The sequence below is a fragment of the Neoarius graeffei genome, chromosome 11, assembly GCF_027579695.1.
Source record: "Neoarius graeffei isolate fNeoGra1 chromosome 11, fNeoGra1.pri, whole genome shotgun sequence".
Taxonomy (NCBI): Eukaryota; Metazoa; Chordata; class Actinopteri; order Siluriformes; family Ariidae; genus Neoarius; species Neoarius graeffei.
This window is the reverse complement of record NC_083579.1, coordinates 45,993,668-46,010,871: the sequence shown is the minus strand read 5'-3', so window position 1 is coordinate 46,010,871 and position 17,204 is coordinate 45,993,668. Positions and strand designations below refer to the sequence as shown.

Here is a 17,204-nt window from a genome sequence, read left to right as displayed (position 1 = left end):
AAACTGCATTAAGGCATATGTTGTTTACTTACTGAAAACAAGCTGCTTCTGTTCAATAGAGTTCAACAAGTATAAGCTGATTCTTTCCCTCAGTATGTGCTAGGACAGCCAGGTTTTTCTTGGCCCACAGATCAGGCAGAGATGGCATTGGCCGCATTACTGGGCGGCTTGCTGAGCTAAGAGCACTCTCACTGGCCTCTTTGTTCCAGAGCTGACCTGCTTCTGGATGCCTGAAGCTCTAGGAACATCCGCATGCACATTATTAGCAGAAAGAGAGACAGGAGAAAATCTGTTCGAAAAGCATGCAGTACTGATGGACTGGAAGTATAGGAGTGGTTTTAGTTAAAATTGACACATTGTATGAAAGCTGCAGTCATTGTAATGTATATAATATGAGGTCTCATTCATTCTCGTTCTCACACACAGTGCAGTAGAGTTGCTCATTGAGTTATTTTCTATAAAGATGTAGCGCCACTGTTTGAGGACTATAGGATTATACGTTGAATATACATAATTTATAGAGCATTTTTTAATCCACTTGTAGATCCTGAGGGCCTCATGCAGGCTTTAGAAGAGCTGGACTACCTAGCGGCTCTAGATAATGATGGTAATCTGTCGGAGATTGGAATAATAATGTCTGAATTTCCTCTGGAGCCCCAGATGGCGAAGACACTTCTGGCTTCCTGTGAATTTGACTGTGTGAGTGAGGTGCTCACCATCGCTGCCATGCTAACAGGTAATTTCATCTTAATTAAGTGATGTAACCACAATTCCAAAACAGTTGGGGCACTGTGTAAAACATAAATAAAAACAGAATGTGAAGATTTGCAGGGATATCTGCCCTATTCTGCATGTAGGAGCTCACAGACTCTTGCGACTGATTAGTGCCACTGTGAGTGATGGGAGAGTGAGTATGTGATTTTTCCCACCCTGAGAGTATGGCCAATTTTGCTGTCTTGGACACTCGGACAGGGCTGGTTGTGGCATTATTGGGATTCAAACTTGCAATCTTCTGAGTTAGTACATTAATACTTTAATATGAGTACTGTTACTAAAAAAAAATCAGTCAACACTTTGACCAATCACAATTAAGCATTCAGCAGTGCTGTGATATAAATACTTCATTAAATTCTTATCTTTAAAAAAACACACACGCACACAAACATCAGATAAAATTATGTCTTATTATGACCTAGTTTTTCATTTCAGGTTCTAAACGGTTGCTCAAAACCTGAGAGTATGGCCAATTTTGCTGTCTTGGACACTCGGACAGGGCTGGTTGTGGCATTATTGGGATTCAAACTTGCAATCTTCTGAGTTAGTACATTAATACTTTAATATGAGTACTGTTACTAAAAAAAAAAATCAGTCAACACTTTGACCAATCACAATTAAGCATTCAACAGTGCTGTGATATAAATACTTCATTAAATTCTTACCTTTAAAAAAACACACACACAAACATCAAATAAAATTATTTTTTATTATGACCTAGTTTTTCATTTCAGGTTCTAAACTGTTACTCAAAACCTAGACTGCATGGTTGTGAGAACAAGTTTGGATTTCCGTGTGATTTGAGCCCCATTGTGGATTATGGCTGTGACTTGTGGAACTCAGTAAAGTCAGTTTTAGTGCTGTGGGTTACATAGTGCTAATACTGAAGATGTAGTGATGCACAGATGATTGTCTTGATAATAATTAATAAGTGACATTGTGTATCTTTCACATGACTGTGAAGTTCTCTGATAGCCCTTTTCCACCAAATCAGTTCCAGAGCTGGTTCAGGGCCAGTGCTTAGTTTGGAACTGGGTTTTCTGTTTCCACTGACAAAGAACTGGCTCTGGGCCAGAAAAACCGGTTCCAGGGTAGCACCAGCTCTTTGCTGGGCTAGAGGAAAGAACTGCTTACGTCAGCAGGGGGGCGGAGTTGTTAAGACCAACAACAATAGCAAGACCGCGAGAGGGCACCATTTTTAAAGCGATGAGATATCATGGATGCAGTAAAGCAGCAGTGGTCTGTGGAGGAGACAACAATCTGTCTCCTAGCGATATGGTCCACAGATGAAGTCCAGGCGAAACTGGAGGGTGCTACGCGGACCCTATTACACCAAATACAAAAAGAGATGGCTGCGGCGGGGTACGAACGTACTCTCGAGCAGATCAGCAACAAATTAAAGAAACTGAAGAAAGACTACAGGGACCAAAAAAAGGACCTCGGTTGAAGCGGCAACGGGCGGCCGAGGCAGAACCCCCACTTCGATATTCTGGACTCGGTCCTCGGCGATAGACTGGCAAATAACGCCACCGGAGCCTTAAATTCAGCGACGGTGATGCTGGAGGCAATGGTGGATGACACATGGCCGCAATCAGAGCCTGGTAAATTTCTTTTCAAACATTTTCGCCTTGAATAAAGTTTTTTAGTGAGTGACCGTTACTAGTTACTTCAGTTAATGTTTGTTTGTGTAATGTTATAATGAAATCTGACGCATAGTTTCATTCACTAGTTCATTTTTGTAACTGTGAACTTGGTTCAAAATTTTTCATTATGAACTATGAACTGAACTAGCTCATTTTAAAATTTGTGAACTGAACTTTGAAATAGTTCATGTAGAAAGTGAACTTTCCCAACACTGGCTGTTTTTATGTGGTTTATAGAGTTGTCCACCATCGGGGATGAGGACCTGATGTCTCCACTCCACTGCAGCTCTCCTGCACCATCCAACAGCTCAGGACAATCGCAGCAGACCAGACCTGGCAAGTTGTTGTGCTGAGTATCCAGTAGTCTGTCTCACCGGATACTATGCAAACATGGATATATACAAGTGAATGATTTATGTTTAACCTCGTTTCTTTAACCCTTATGCCTCACTAAAGCCTAGGCCACAACCAGACGTATGATTTTTTTGGCCGTGCGATTTTTGGCGTTTCCCAAATCGCTGCGTTTTTTTTTCGTGGAGAAAGACGCGCGTTGGCCGTAAGTTTGTCTTGCAACCTGAAAAAAACGTAAGCGCCCGTAGAGTTTGTTTGACATGACAAAGAACCTCTGCGGCCGGTCTGCGGCCAGTCTACGGCTCGAAAATCAGTACGTCACACGCGCGCCCTCCATGCGTTTCTTGCACGTAGACCGGCCGTAGGAGCACGTACGGCTGGTTGTGACTGAAGCTTAAGGACATTTTATGTCCTGTCAGTTGTTAATTTTCTTTATTACTTTAACTGTGTTCATACATAGAAATATAATAAGGTCAATAGAATATAAAGTATGGCAAATGTGCTGTACATTAACTCCACAAGTAAATGTAACACTTATGTTTCCAACACTCACACATGCATTTATTTCTCAATACACATCCCACTCTAATCTAAGGGGAAAAAGAGGCACAAGGGTTAAGTACCATGATGAATATTTGTTTGAGTATTGATGACTCTCCACACAACATGTTTTTATTTACCTATACATTTTTCTCTTTACAGGTAAGCTTGTGACTGATGGCAAGGCGGAGATCACATGTTGTCTGGGCACACCCAAGGTCTCGCTACTGGTGGGACACAATTGTTCCTGATTTCACCTCAAACCAGTTCATGCAGAATTTCCATGTGTCCCGAGAGCCGTTTGAGTATATCTGCAGTCGGGTGAGGCATGTCTTGGGGAGAAGGAACACAAATTACCGTTTGTGTGTCCCAAACCAGAAGCGGGTGGCTATTGCCATCTGAAAGCTGGCCACTGGTGGTGAATACAGGACCATCAGCCATCTTTTTGGAGTAGGCGTGAGCACCGTCTTTAATTGCGTTCAGGATTTCTGTAACACAGTCATCAAGGTGCTGCTCCCTGCCCACATTACATGCCCTGATGCTGAGAGGTTAGTGGAAATGGCTGCTCTCTTTCAGAGTCGTTGGAGAGTGCCACAGTGTGTTGGTGCAATAGATGGAAGCCACATTCCCATTATAGCACCAGAAGAGTATCCCCAAGACTACTACAACCAGAAGGGATGGTATTCGGTTGTTCTGCAAGCAGTTGTAGATGGCAGAGGTCTTTGCTGGGATGTGTGTGTTGGCTTTCCAGGGAGTGTGCATGACGCAAGAGTCCTAAAACAGTCACATTTGTGGGAAATCCTAAGTGACAGGGAATTTCTAGGTCAAAGCAAAGTGACCATCTCTGGCTGTGAGGTTGGACATTACCTGATAGGTGATCCAGCCTACCCCATGCAGAACTGGCTGATGAAACCCTTTTCTGACACTGGCAGATTGACCCCTGAACAACACACCTACAATTACAGACTCGGCAGTGCACATGGATTTAAGCAAAAAAAAAAAAATCATCTGACTGAAAAAAAAAAGCTCCATGTCGTTGGCCCCTACCACATCAGCGATGTGTCAAATTTTAAACGCCGTGTTGTCCATTATCCCCTACTTATAGTACATTTACATAATTTTAACAATGACTAAAGCTAAGGCAAGACTTTACCATTGTCATTACTGGCTATAAATGATGAAACATCAAGCTTTCAGCACAAATTTATTTCAACAATACTTTAGTAATGCACAACAGTGGTTAAGAGAAAAGTGCAAGTGGCGTGCTAGCACTTTTTTGCCATTGCTTCCATAGACTATTTTTTTATGGCAAACTACACAAAAGCACACACCTGCCATTTTCATCTTTTTGCACCATGAACTAAATGGCTTGCCATTATCGCCCATTTCATTTAGCCAAGCCCATGTCCACTTATTCTTTACTGTTTTGTCAATGTCTGACACATCTGTGCCTTCATTTAAAAAAAAAGCGCGTCCATGCTGGCAAAACCGAAAGTAATTTGACGCGCTCTAGTGATGGAAATCGAAGGGCCTATGTCCGGTGAAATATGGCCTTATGCGCAGTACTCGAGTTGAGGGGGGGATGTGGGGGGATGGCATCCCCCTTCTAAAATAAAAATCACCAAACAATTCCCCTCATAAAACAGCCATCCCCCCATCACATCCCTTGTGCCATTTTACCAATTAATGTGGAAATTAGCCTGCTATTATTTTAACAAATATTACTACCATTTCAACAGTAGAGGCTTTGCGCAGTGATAGCCTACATGTAGCTGGATAAAAAAGACGCATATTTATTTATTCGGTTGCACCTCTCATTCACAGCTATACGGAGGTTTCAGTCACTGAAAACAGCTACTTTCGCAAAATCGGGGCAGAGTGGAGATTTCTGAAAACTCCATCTTCAGACACTCATGTAAATCGGGAAAACGAAGCAACAGTGGGCGAGAGGGCACGCGCGAATATAATGAGTCATAGGTGTGAATCTTTCACCGAATGCCAATTGTCCCGGTTCTTCATGAAATTGCACATGCACACACAAATTCATCAGGTTAACTTTCAAATAACTGTTCTTGTGCACTTGCGACACCGGAGCCACTTTCCTGAATTTTGAGCTTCGGAGTATTGGCTTCTTTATCTATTTAATCAATGAATTTATTTGTCACATACATTAAATTACTAATGTAAAACATTAGTAGCCTATTTAAGCAATAGCTGTTTTCTCCACTGTTTTCCGACCTTTTGTGCTTAGTGAATGAGACACTTCATTACACTCCACTGAACGACTTCCAATTCCGGACTTTTTTGAAAATGTAAAATATAGGCCTACGACATGGTTTTTTGGGACTTCATTCACGTTGGTCCTTCACTATTAATTTTTGAGACTGACGAGGCACTAAATACGGTGGAATTATTTTCTCCTTACTATGAAGTTTGGCATCTTAAACAAGTGTCGGGAAATCTTGCAGCCCGACTCTGCAGCCTCCAATGTTTAAGCGAACTGCTGAAACCATAATGTTTAAAGATTAAATCGTAGGCTAATCAAACCAAAGAAAAACACAGCCTTTCCAGAACGTTGTCTGCCGAAGCCCGTTTAACCTACAAAAGGCTTAATAGCATAGGTCTTGCTGCGGCTTCAACAGGGCTGTTTAGATTTTTCACCTGATCACCTTTCAATAGGCAAATATCATTATTATTATTACTACTACTACAACAATAGGCCTAGTATTAGTAGTAGGCAAGTAGTTGCCCAGTAGTAGGACAGCCAAGTTGTTTCATCAGTGGCCTACGCCTAGCCTCCCCGGGACTAGACAGTAGCGTAGACTGTATTTATTTAGGCCTATCTAGCGCAACAACTTATTCTTTTACATATACTCAAACGTAGCACTGCATCAATCTCATTATTGACCTTTAGCACTCCCAATTGACGGAAATCTGCTGTAGCGATGGAAAACTTTAATCCATGAGTGCACGATTGGTTGTGGAAATGGCATTTGGGAGATTGAAAGGACGGTGGAGGTGCCTACTAAAAAGAAATGACTGCAAGCTGGAACTGTGCAAGAAAATGGCACTGACCTGCTGTGTCCTTCATAACATCTGTGAGGAGCATGGCAACAATTTCACTGAAGAGCACCAAGACAGACATGCCAACATCCAGCCTCCTCTTCAGGCATTACCTGAACATGGCAGTCAAGAAGGGGCTGGCATTAGAGCCGCTTTAATGGCCTACTTTAACAGAGGGAATGAGTAATTTGTTTGGTTATTTTGCTATTTACTTCTTGTCAAAGTTGTTTAATTGTTCAGTTCAATAAGTTCATAGAAATAAGTCATTTATTTGTAAATAAAGTGACTGACAACGTGTGTTATAAAAGGTAGCTTGTTGAGTTCTTTCATTACTTGTTTTCACAAGCTCTAACCAGCTTTACTTGTACTTATTACACAGTTAAAATAATTTTACATCATTAGTGAAAACGTATACAAGCAGACGTGTCTCTTTAGAAAAAAGCATTTATTTACATAGTGTAGAAACACGACATAAAGTGACATGAACGGTGCAAAACAAGTGGTATGATTATTTTCTGGCTTGCGCCTCCATTACAGACACCATGCGCTCCATTATACTGAGGAACGCACTGTTGTCTGCCTCCAGCTTGTGCAGCAAGGCATCGTTCATTTCCTTGCTGTGCTGCAGGAACCTCTCGTCCACCCGCTCAAGGTAGTCCAGGAGCTCAGTGTTGCTGTCTCGCTTCCTCTTAGCTGTGTACAAGAACAGAATAATGAGTTTAAAAGTTTTTATTAAGTCATAAGTAGATTAACACAGGTTCAGCAATACAATAAGAAACATGTCAGCTCAGCAATAAGAGCATTAGTTAACCGTTTACGGTTGGTAGGGGATTTTATATGAATGATTGGTCACTTATTACAGCATGTATTTATATTAAAAAGTCACACTATTAGGTATATATCCATGTTTGCATAGTATCCGGTGAGACAGACTACTGGATACTCTCAGCACAACAACTTGCCAGGTCTGGTCTGCTGCGATTGTCCTGAGCTGCAGTGGAGTGGAGACATCAGGTCCTCGTCCCTGATGGTGGACAACTCTATAAACCACATAAAAACAGCCAGTGTTGGGAAAGTTCACTTTCTACATGAACTATTTCAAAGTTCAGTTCACAAATTTTAAAATGAGCTAGTTCAGTTCATAATGAAAAATTTTGAACCAAGTTCACAGTTACAAAAACAAACTAGTGAATGAAACTATGCGTCAGATTTCATTATAACATTATACAAACAAACATTAATTTAAGTAACTAGTAACGGTCACTCACTAAAAAAAAACCTTTATACAAGGCGAAAATGTTTGAAAAGAAACTTACCAGGCTCTGATTGCAGCAGTGTGTCGTCCACCATCGCCGTCGCTGAATTTAAGGCTCCGGTGGCATTATTTGCTGGTCTATCGCCGTGTGATCTCTGCCTTGCCATCAGTTGCAAGATCACCTGTAAAGAGAAAAATGTATAGGTAAATAAACATGATGTGTGGAGAGTCATCAATACTCAAACAAATATTCATCATGGTACTTAACCCTTGTGCCTCTTTTTCCCCTTAGATTAGAGTGGGATGTGTATTGAGAAATAAATGTGCATGTGTGAGTGTTGGAAACATACAGTGGTGGGCAAAAGTTTACATACCCCAACAGAATGTTTCGTTTCTTGCCTATTTCTAAGAGAAATTGAATGATAATACACAAAAACCTTTATTTCACTTGTGGTTAATGGTTGGCTGAAGCTATTTATTGCATTCATTACTGCGTTTACTCTTTGAAAACCATGAAAACAATAAAAACTACCTAAATGACCCTGATCAAAAGTTTACATACCCCTGTGAATTGGCCTGAAAACCTGTACACAATTTGACAAACAGGACTGAATGGCAATTAAAGGCAACTACCTTCACCTGTGATCTGTTTTCTTCTAATTAGTGGGTGAAAATAAAAGTCAGTAAATTGCTGGACTTTTGAGAGAACCTTTTATCCCTCATCCAGTGCTGCGCGTCATCTTTGAGATTGAGCCATGGGAAAATCAAAGGAATTGTCAAAGGACTTGCGTGAAAAGGTAGTTGAACTTTATAAATCAGGGAAGGGATATAAGAAAATATCAAAGCAATTAAAAATGTCAGTCAGCACTGTTCAAACAATAATCAAGAAGTGGAAAGTCAGGGGCTCTGTAGACACCAAAGCCCGTTCAGGTAGACCAAGAAAAATTTCACCCACCACTGCTAGAAGAATTGTGCGTGATGTAAAGAAGAAGCCCCAAATAACATCTGGTGAACTTTGAGATTCTCTGAAACAAGTTGATGTGGATGTTTCAAAGAGTACAATTAGGAGACTCTTGAGAAGAAATGGGCTGCATGGGAGAGTTGCCAGAAGAAAGCCCCTTCTACGCAAATGCCACAAAGAAGCCTGTCTACGATATGCCAGACTGCACAGAGACACACCCCAAACCTTCTGGCAAAAAGTTGTGTGGAGTGATGAGACCAAAATTGAACTTTTTGGGCACAACACTAAACGCTACATCTGGCAAGGAATCAACAAGGCCTATGATGAAAAGTACACCATTCCCACAGTGAAACATGGTGGTGGATCTCTGATGTTTTGGGGCTGTGTGAACTACAAAGGCACTGGAAATTTGGTAAGAGTTGATGGCAGGATGAATGCAGTCACTTATCAAAAAATACTGGAGGAAAATCTACACGCCTCAGCCCGGAAGCTGCGCATAGGACGAACTTGGACATTCCAGCACGACAATGATCCAAAACACAAGGCCAAATCAACTTGTCAGTGGCTACAACAGCATAAAGTGAAGGTCTTAGCCCATGTTTACATTAGACCGTATCAGCAGATCATCAGATTAACGTTTTTAAAACGATTAGTGTGCACACAGCAACACCAATACACGATTTGCGTGCACACAGCAACGCCAATACACGGATACGCTCGGCTCCGCAGGCATCCTGCGCTCCAAATCACTCCGCCCTGAACAGCGAGTGCCCTCTGGAGGGTGCGCACTCCGGCCCTGCGCAGCTCACACAGCGCGTGAGTGAAGTGCACAAGCCACGATTCGGGACTGAGCCGCTGTGTGTGTGATCCCAGCGCATATCACTTACTACTTGCAAGTGGAAGGATGGCAAGCCTAAAGACAATCATAACTACACAATGGGCAGTATTTGCATCAGTATTTGCATCAGTATTTGCAGTATTTTCATACTTTTATACTCTTTAATGAAAGGTGATACAAGGCGGAAGTCCGCGCCGTTTTTCAGCAGTCGCGTCACATGACCAACGCCAGCGAATCAGGAAGGTGGATGTCACAGTGACGTTGTCCAATGACGACGCCAGCTAGAGCTCAGCACAGCGTATCCGCGTATTCTGAATGTTTACACAGCACCGGAGCTGACACGATCTGGATTGAATACGTGGACGCTGGCGGATTCCCGTTTCCCGGCGTTTCCAGGCGTTTTAATGTAAACGGACAGTGCATCCACGAAGAAAACGAGACAGATACGGTCTAATGTAAACGAAGCCTTAGAGTGGCCATCTCAGTCTCCTGACCTCAACATTATTGAGCCACTCTGGGGAGACCTCAAACGTGCAGTCCATGCAAGACAGCCCCAGACTTTACAGGAACTGGAGGCTTTTTGCCAAGAAGAATGGGCAGCTTTACCATCTGAAAAGATAAAGAGACTCATTGACAATTATCACAAAAGACTTCAAGCTGTTATTGATGTTAAAGGGGGAAATACACAGTATTAAGAATTGGGGTATGTAAACTTTTGATCAGGGTCATTTGTGTAGTTTTTTTGTTGTCATAATGGTTTAAAAAGAGTTAACATTTTCTTGACATTTTCTTGACAATAAAGGTAGGATAACTTTACAGAACACCGGCTTCTCCTCCGCTATCCGCCATCATGCTATGTTTTGATTTGTGCTGCTGCTGGCGCGTGACGATGACGTCACAGACAGGCAGACTGAATCGGGTAACGTTTAACGCCTTTATCATTAAAAGTGCTAAAAAAACATCAATATAAAGTCTGATGTGATTAAATCCAATGCGTTATTTCCTAGTATCGATACAATCGATTGATTACCTTTTAAAACGATATTAGATCGATGTATGTCATCCGGAAGGCCAACTTGCCGAGCACAGATCGTTGTATTTGGAACGAAGGTAAATAAATCGATTCATCGATGTAGTGGATGAATCGTTACACCCGTAATATGTATAAACACAGTCAAAATAATAAAGAAAATTAACAACTGACAAGCCAAAAATGTCCTTAGTGAGGCACAAGGGTTAAAGAAACGAGGTTAAACATAAATCATTCACTTGTATTTCCATGCAGTTTGTTTACATTCACTTCAGTAAGTGAAGTTCGTTACAGAGCTAAGCATCCTCATATCTACCGCTGTGGTAATAGATATGAGCGGCGACTTAAAAATCGCCAGTGACATGTTTGTGAATTTGTGACGATTCCAGCAGGGACATAACACCGGCTAACGTTAGCTCATAACAAAGGCTAACATAACCATCTCACATTCAGTGTAAGTAAGAGTCAAACCGTTATTAGGTTATTACCAGTCTCCTAGAGTGTAATCGCCGTCTAATCAAAGCTTGTCGAGCAACACAAACATATTGGATCTGCCGTTTTCTGATCCCAATGAACCACCATAAAGCCAGAAGCAGCAGCTGTACAACCGTGAAGTCATCCATTGTTGTTGTTGCTTCTTCTTCTCCGTATGGACCCTTTTCACATGACGTCACGACAAACGCGGCCGCCATTTTGGACGTGTACTACCAGTAGTTTACCACAGCCAGCATTGAGGAACGGCAGCAAAGAAAGTGTTTATTTTCAGCAAGACTTCCATCATGCCACTATATTGTTGTGCACCTGGATGTAGTAACCATCAACAAACAAGGCAAGGGTTATCATTTTATCGGATCCCGGTAGATGCTGACCGACGGAGAAGATGGATAGCGGCACACCAACGCTTGTGTAGTGACCACTTTGTTGGAGGTAAGACGAATAAAATTAGCCAGAAAAGGCATTACATTGCTGTTAACATTCTGTGGTGGCGAGTGTGTAACCAAATAGGCTAAAATAACCCATTGTAACCTCTGTTCTTCTGTAGTAGCTATTAGCTAGCGTTGTGTTCCTTTGCTGTTGGTAGACTGTAGGACAGATCAGAGGCAGTGTCCTACAAACAGCGCTTAATTTGAGGGGGAGCAAGCCGGAGCGCGCTCCGGAACCTCGGGCGTTGGCTCCGGCAGCTATTTACACTGGATCCGGTGATCTGACACCTCTTTTGACTATGTAACAAAAAAATAATAATAATAATAATTAAATTAAAAAATGCAAGTTTATTTAGTGTTAATGTCTGATTTTGATATCTGTCTTGTTGGTGATTTCTCTCATGAAACGACATCCACAAAATATCTGCAGATGAACTTAATTTGCAGTGTTATTACAAAACATGCCCAGAAGTGCAGCGCCGCGCCCCCCTCCCCCCCTCTTTTTTCCGCACCGGAGCCGCTCATCCTCTGCGCTCCGGGACCTCCCACTTTACAAATTAAGCACTGCCTACAAATAAGTGTTCAAAATAAGAGGAACATGTATTTGTCTCTTAAATCCAGGCCGTTCCCTGTAATCTGTCACAACGGTTGGAGAAAGTAATGGCAAATAGTGAGCGCACAAACCATAGAAGGTAAACTGTACACAGCGCCAGGGCAGTGTGATGGTATGTCTACTTTTAGATTGTGTTAGCTTATCAATGAACACACTCGTCACTCGACGAGCTTCACGTCTTTACGACGGATACTTAAATGTGTGTTAGGTATTATTGTTGCAGTCTAAGCAGTCATTGTAGCAGCTAGATGAGCGAGATCCGAAAGGGTCTGTGCCATAAACCGTTATTTCTGTACCGCGTTGCTAATGTGTCGTTACTGTTGTTATTTCTCCCTCTGCTCGCCCTGTAAATGCCCTACGTCGCTGGATAGCAAAGGTGTTTTCTGCATCTCGCTCCTTTTTCTTGTATGTTCTCCGTTTGTCGCCTTCCTCGCATTCAAACCAATTCGAGCCGAAGTCCGCTACATGTCCAAAATGGTGGTCGCGTTTACAAAGGTCACGTGACTGAAAAGGGTCTATTGCTGTTGCTTCGATGTTCGCGCCAAGGTTTATGCAAACGCAGCGACGTAACTGACGTATACAGTGACGTAATGATGTGGCTCCCCTTAGCACCCCGAGCTATGGAAAAGTAGCCTGGCAAGCCAGACTAAATGTGAATATTTAGTCTGGCCTCGATCCGTAGACATTTCCAAAGGGGGTGGGAGGAACAAACCGCTGTCTTTCAAACTGTCTCTGTGCGTATAGGCCAACGCTCTGACCAATCAGCGCAACAGTGACTGTGACGTAGTCAGAGTGACAGAAAGCAGTGGGGGAGACCTTGAATAAATAATTTTTCAAAATGCGTATTAATTAATAAACAGGTTCTAGATATTAAGAAGTTTGGAGATAATGACCACAAGTTTGGAGTCTGTACCACATACACTCATTTTTTTTTTCCAAGTGTTTTTCAAGGGTTTGCTTAAACTGTTTTTGAGAGTTTTTATTTAGTGGTGTTTGGTGAAATAATTTCCCTTAAATTTAAAATAACGGGAAAATAAGAAACAATCAAAAAGTAATGTTTCAAAGCTGTTTATTAATTCTTCGTACTGCACAAACTAGCCCCATCCTTTTGGCTACGAGCGGAGCCAGCTGGTAGATCAGACTTTTGCCATAGCCGGTCGGCAAAACAGCGAAAACGTCCGTCTTGAAAAGGAATGAGCGGAGAGCCTCTTCCTGCTCATGTTTCAACGAAAACTCCAAGTCTAATTCTTCTAAAACTGATTCCAAAGCGGAGTCAAACGCGCGCTGTTCACTAGCCCGTAGCCATCTTTCCTGCTGTGCTTTCTCCAGTGTCGTGCAGCTTTGTCGTCACTCCTGCAAAAGCCCGCCCAAAGAATCCAAACAAAAACCTTGCGTTGTGATTGGCGGGCATGATTTGATGCCCGGGGTGTTTTTGTTTATATGGTGCGAGGCTAGACCCACTCACTAGGCAAAAATATTTTTGGCCACTAGGCGGGTGGGTCTAGTTTACTAGGCTAATGGAAAAGCAAACTGGTTCTCAGCTGGCTCGCAAGTTGAACGAGTTGTGAACCAGCACCAGCACTGGCCCCGAACCAGCCCTGGAACTGATTTGGTGGAAATCAGAAACACTTTATTGCCAGGTATGTGGACACACACGAGGAATTTGACTCCAGTTTCACTTAGCTCTCATAGTACAAAACAGATAAAAAGTGTATACACAAAACAAACAAACAAAAAAAGGGGTGCAATAGATGCATAATGCAAAGTAATCCAGGTAAGTCAAGTATGAAATAGATACACAAATATAAAGTATACAGTGTGCACAGAATGACGGTATGAGTGTGCAGATATTTTACAAGTGATATTACTGATATATGAATCTGGATTTTAGCTGTTTATCACAGAAAGGATTTTCCCTTTTGGTGCAATATGGTGCATAGTGCAAAGATGAAATAATAAATATAAATAAGTATAAATATAATATAAGTAACAGTGAGCACAGAATGACAGTATGAGTGTGCAGATATTTTGCAAGTGATATTACTGATATATGAATCTGGATTTTAGCTGTTCATCACAGAGACAGCCTGAGGGAAGAAACTGTTCTTGTGTCTGGTTGTTTTTGCATACAGTGATCTATAGGGGTGTTCACACGGCACATATTTGCATCGATGCTGCACCGATGTATTTTGTTGCGATATATCTTACACCGGTGTAAATTTTGTGGAGCGTTCACACGTCACAAACCTGCTTACTAGAGAGAAGCGTGTTAGCACCAGTGCAGCCCCACTTGGGTTCACATGGCAGTTTTTGCGACCGTGCTATATGATAGTAATAATGCAGACATGAAATATGCGCATGCATGAAAATGTACTTCCTTTTCCCGCCTTGTTTGTGATTGATATATCGAAAAACCATGGTTTATACTTCTCCAGACAAACTTTCTACGTTGTGGTCTATCAGACACCGTAAAAGGGTAAAAGAGAGAAAGGAAAGGTTGCGCAAGTACAAGAGAGCACGAAAACGACGCATTCTACAATTCATTCGGCAACAAATCGACGACTTCGTGTCGTTCATGGCCATGTGGACGGTTGTCATGGCATCACCAAGCGCCGGGAAAACAACGTGGATGAAGACACGCAGTTCTGTTTGGTGGGAGAGAATTGTCAACGGATCATTTACTCATTCAGACTGGATATCAAACTTCAGAATGAGCAAGGAAGCATTCGGATATTTGTGCGCTAAGCTTCATCCATCCCTCTCACGTGTAACGACTGTCATGCGAGTGCCGATCAGCGGTGAAAAACGGGTCGCAATCACCCTATGGAAACTGGCTACCAATGCGTGCTATAGAACGATAGGACATCTTTTCGGTGTTACTAAAAACACAGTCTGTGTCATCGTTCACCAGACTTGTTCTGCCATTGTTTCGGAAATGAGCCAAGATTTTATTAAATGGCCTGTTGGTGAACTGATGATTGAAAATGTCCGAAATTTTGAACAGCACTGGGGCTTTCCTCAAGTTCTGGGTGCGATCGATGGTACACATATTCCTATTATTTGACCACATGATTATCATACTGACTACTACAACAGAAAAGGATTTTATTCTGTTATTATGCAAGCAGTTGTTGATAGCAGCTATAGATTTATAGACATTTTTATCAGCTGGCCAGGAAGTGTACATGACGCACGAGTTTTTGCAAACTCGCCTCTATATCAAAACATATTATCTGGCTCATTGTTTTGGGGAGATAAACAGGATATTGGTGGAGTGTCAGTACCGTTAGTGCTGTTGGGTGATGCAGCATATCCCTTATCAACGTGGCTTATGAAGCCTTTTTCAGACAATGGTAGACTGACACAATCTCAAAAAGAATTCAACTATAAACATAGCAAGACACGGATGGTTGTAGAAAATGTATTTGGCAGGTTAAAAGGTCGATGGAGGATTCTGCTCAGAACAAAGGAAACACACCTGGAGAACCTCAATAACATTGTTGCAGCATGTTGTATACTGCATAACTTGTGCGAGAAATGGGGAGAAAATTTTGACAATGAATGGATGGTAGCAAGTTGTGAAATTGACAATGATGCGAGAGATGAAACGAGAAACAACCAAAGACCATGTGACAGTGCAGCAGTCATACGACAGGCCCTACTAATGCATTTAACAAATTAATGCCTTAACTGTATTGATGTAATTACTAGTAATGTGTATTCAATAAGCTACAAAATATTATGTATTGCTGATTTTACAAAACAGAAAAAGTATTGCTACACTAAATAAAATTTTTATTTTCTGAAAAACGCATATGATATTTGATATGTTTCTTTTATCCGTGAAACTTTAAACACACATATGTATATGAAAATACTTGTGATTTGGCACTTGAATACAAAATTTAATTTGGCACAGAAATCTTCAAAACATCTACACATTCATATACTATGTGAATTCTAAAATAATATTAATTACATTTTAGTACTTTCAAATACGAACACATATATCATTGATTTGAAATTCTCGAAAAAATACTGCCATTTTAAATATATAGTTTTTATTATTTTCAGACAATGGCATATTTTTATGTTTTTATCCTTAAAACTTTAAACATGCTATAACTTGAAAAATATGATAAGAAAATGCTTATAACTTGGCACTTGAATTTGGCACAAAAATCTTCAAAACTTTGTGAATTGTAAAATAACTATATTAGAGTCTAATTACATTTTAGCACTTTCAGATACTATTCATGTAAACATTACACACTAATAACATAACCTTTGAACCGAATCTCTACATGAAAATTACAAAAGAAAATACAAATTTGGCACACACACACACACACACACATATATATATCTTGGTACACGGGAGGGTCTAAAATATCCAATGCACTTGTCATTGGATGATTCGGTGACTGCTCGTAGCCACCTGCACTGGTACCAGCACGACTGCCAGGGTTTTGCAGTTGTAGAAGCATGGACATCATGCGAATCTGGTGTTCCCGATCTTCTCTCCTCCTCCGGTCATCCGCTTCTCTCTCTTCCCTTCGTCTCTTCTCTTCTGCCTCTCTCTCCTCTTTCCTTTTCTGTTCCTCCCATGCCATTTCTTCCCTCCATCTCTTCATTTCCATCTCTTGTTCTAGAGTCATCTTTTTATTTTCATTATCAATGAAGAGCTGAAATAATAATAAACTTATTTTAAGAACTACTTTTATAAAATAACATCATAAATGATAAATCATTTTTAAAATCACTATATATATATATATATATATATATATATATATAAAATGTATGTATGTGTGTGTGTGTGTACCTTCATATTTGCTTTCTGGCTCTCCGCAAACATTTCGAATGTTTCCTCCATGTATTTTTTGAATTGATCAGCTTTTGTTTTCCTTCTTTTGGTTGGTTTTGGGGTTGAAGTAGGCCTATTCCCCAGGCTGATATCACCGATGCTTTCTTGGTCATCATGACCGCTGTCCTCACCTTCTTCACTGGAGCTTATATCGTCTACCGATGCTACACTCGTACTGGGAGCGGGGGCGCACGCCGGGGCTTCGTCCATGTCGCTGGTCCCCTCGTCACTATCGACTGGGGTCGGACTCTGTGGCTCTGGCAGCGTGCTCGGGCTAGGGGACGGCGAGTTGGAAGCGCCAATGCCGACAAGGTGATGCGGTACACTGGCTGGACGGTGCCCGAGG

General features: G+C 41.5%; 1 protein-coding gene across 1 annotated transcript in view; it reads left to right on the top strand.

Moving 5' to 3' along the window:
* Nucleotides 1–17,204, top strand: part of dhx32b (DEAH (Asp-Glu-Ala-His) box polypeptide 32b) — a 78,438-nt gene that overhangs the window by 17,650 nt on the left and 43,584 nt on the right. Inside the window, exon 7 of the mRNA XM_060932803.1 lies at nt 545–736. Within this exon, the coding sequence (XP_060788786.1) occupies nt 545–736 (192 nt within the window). The remainder of the gene's footprint in view (nt 1–544; nt 737–17,204) is intronic.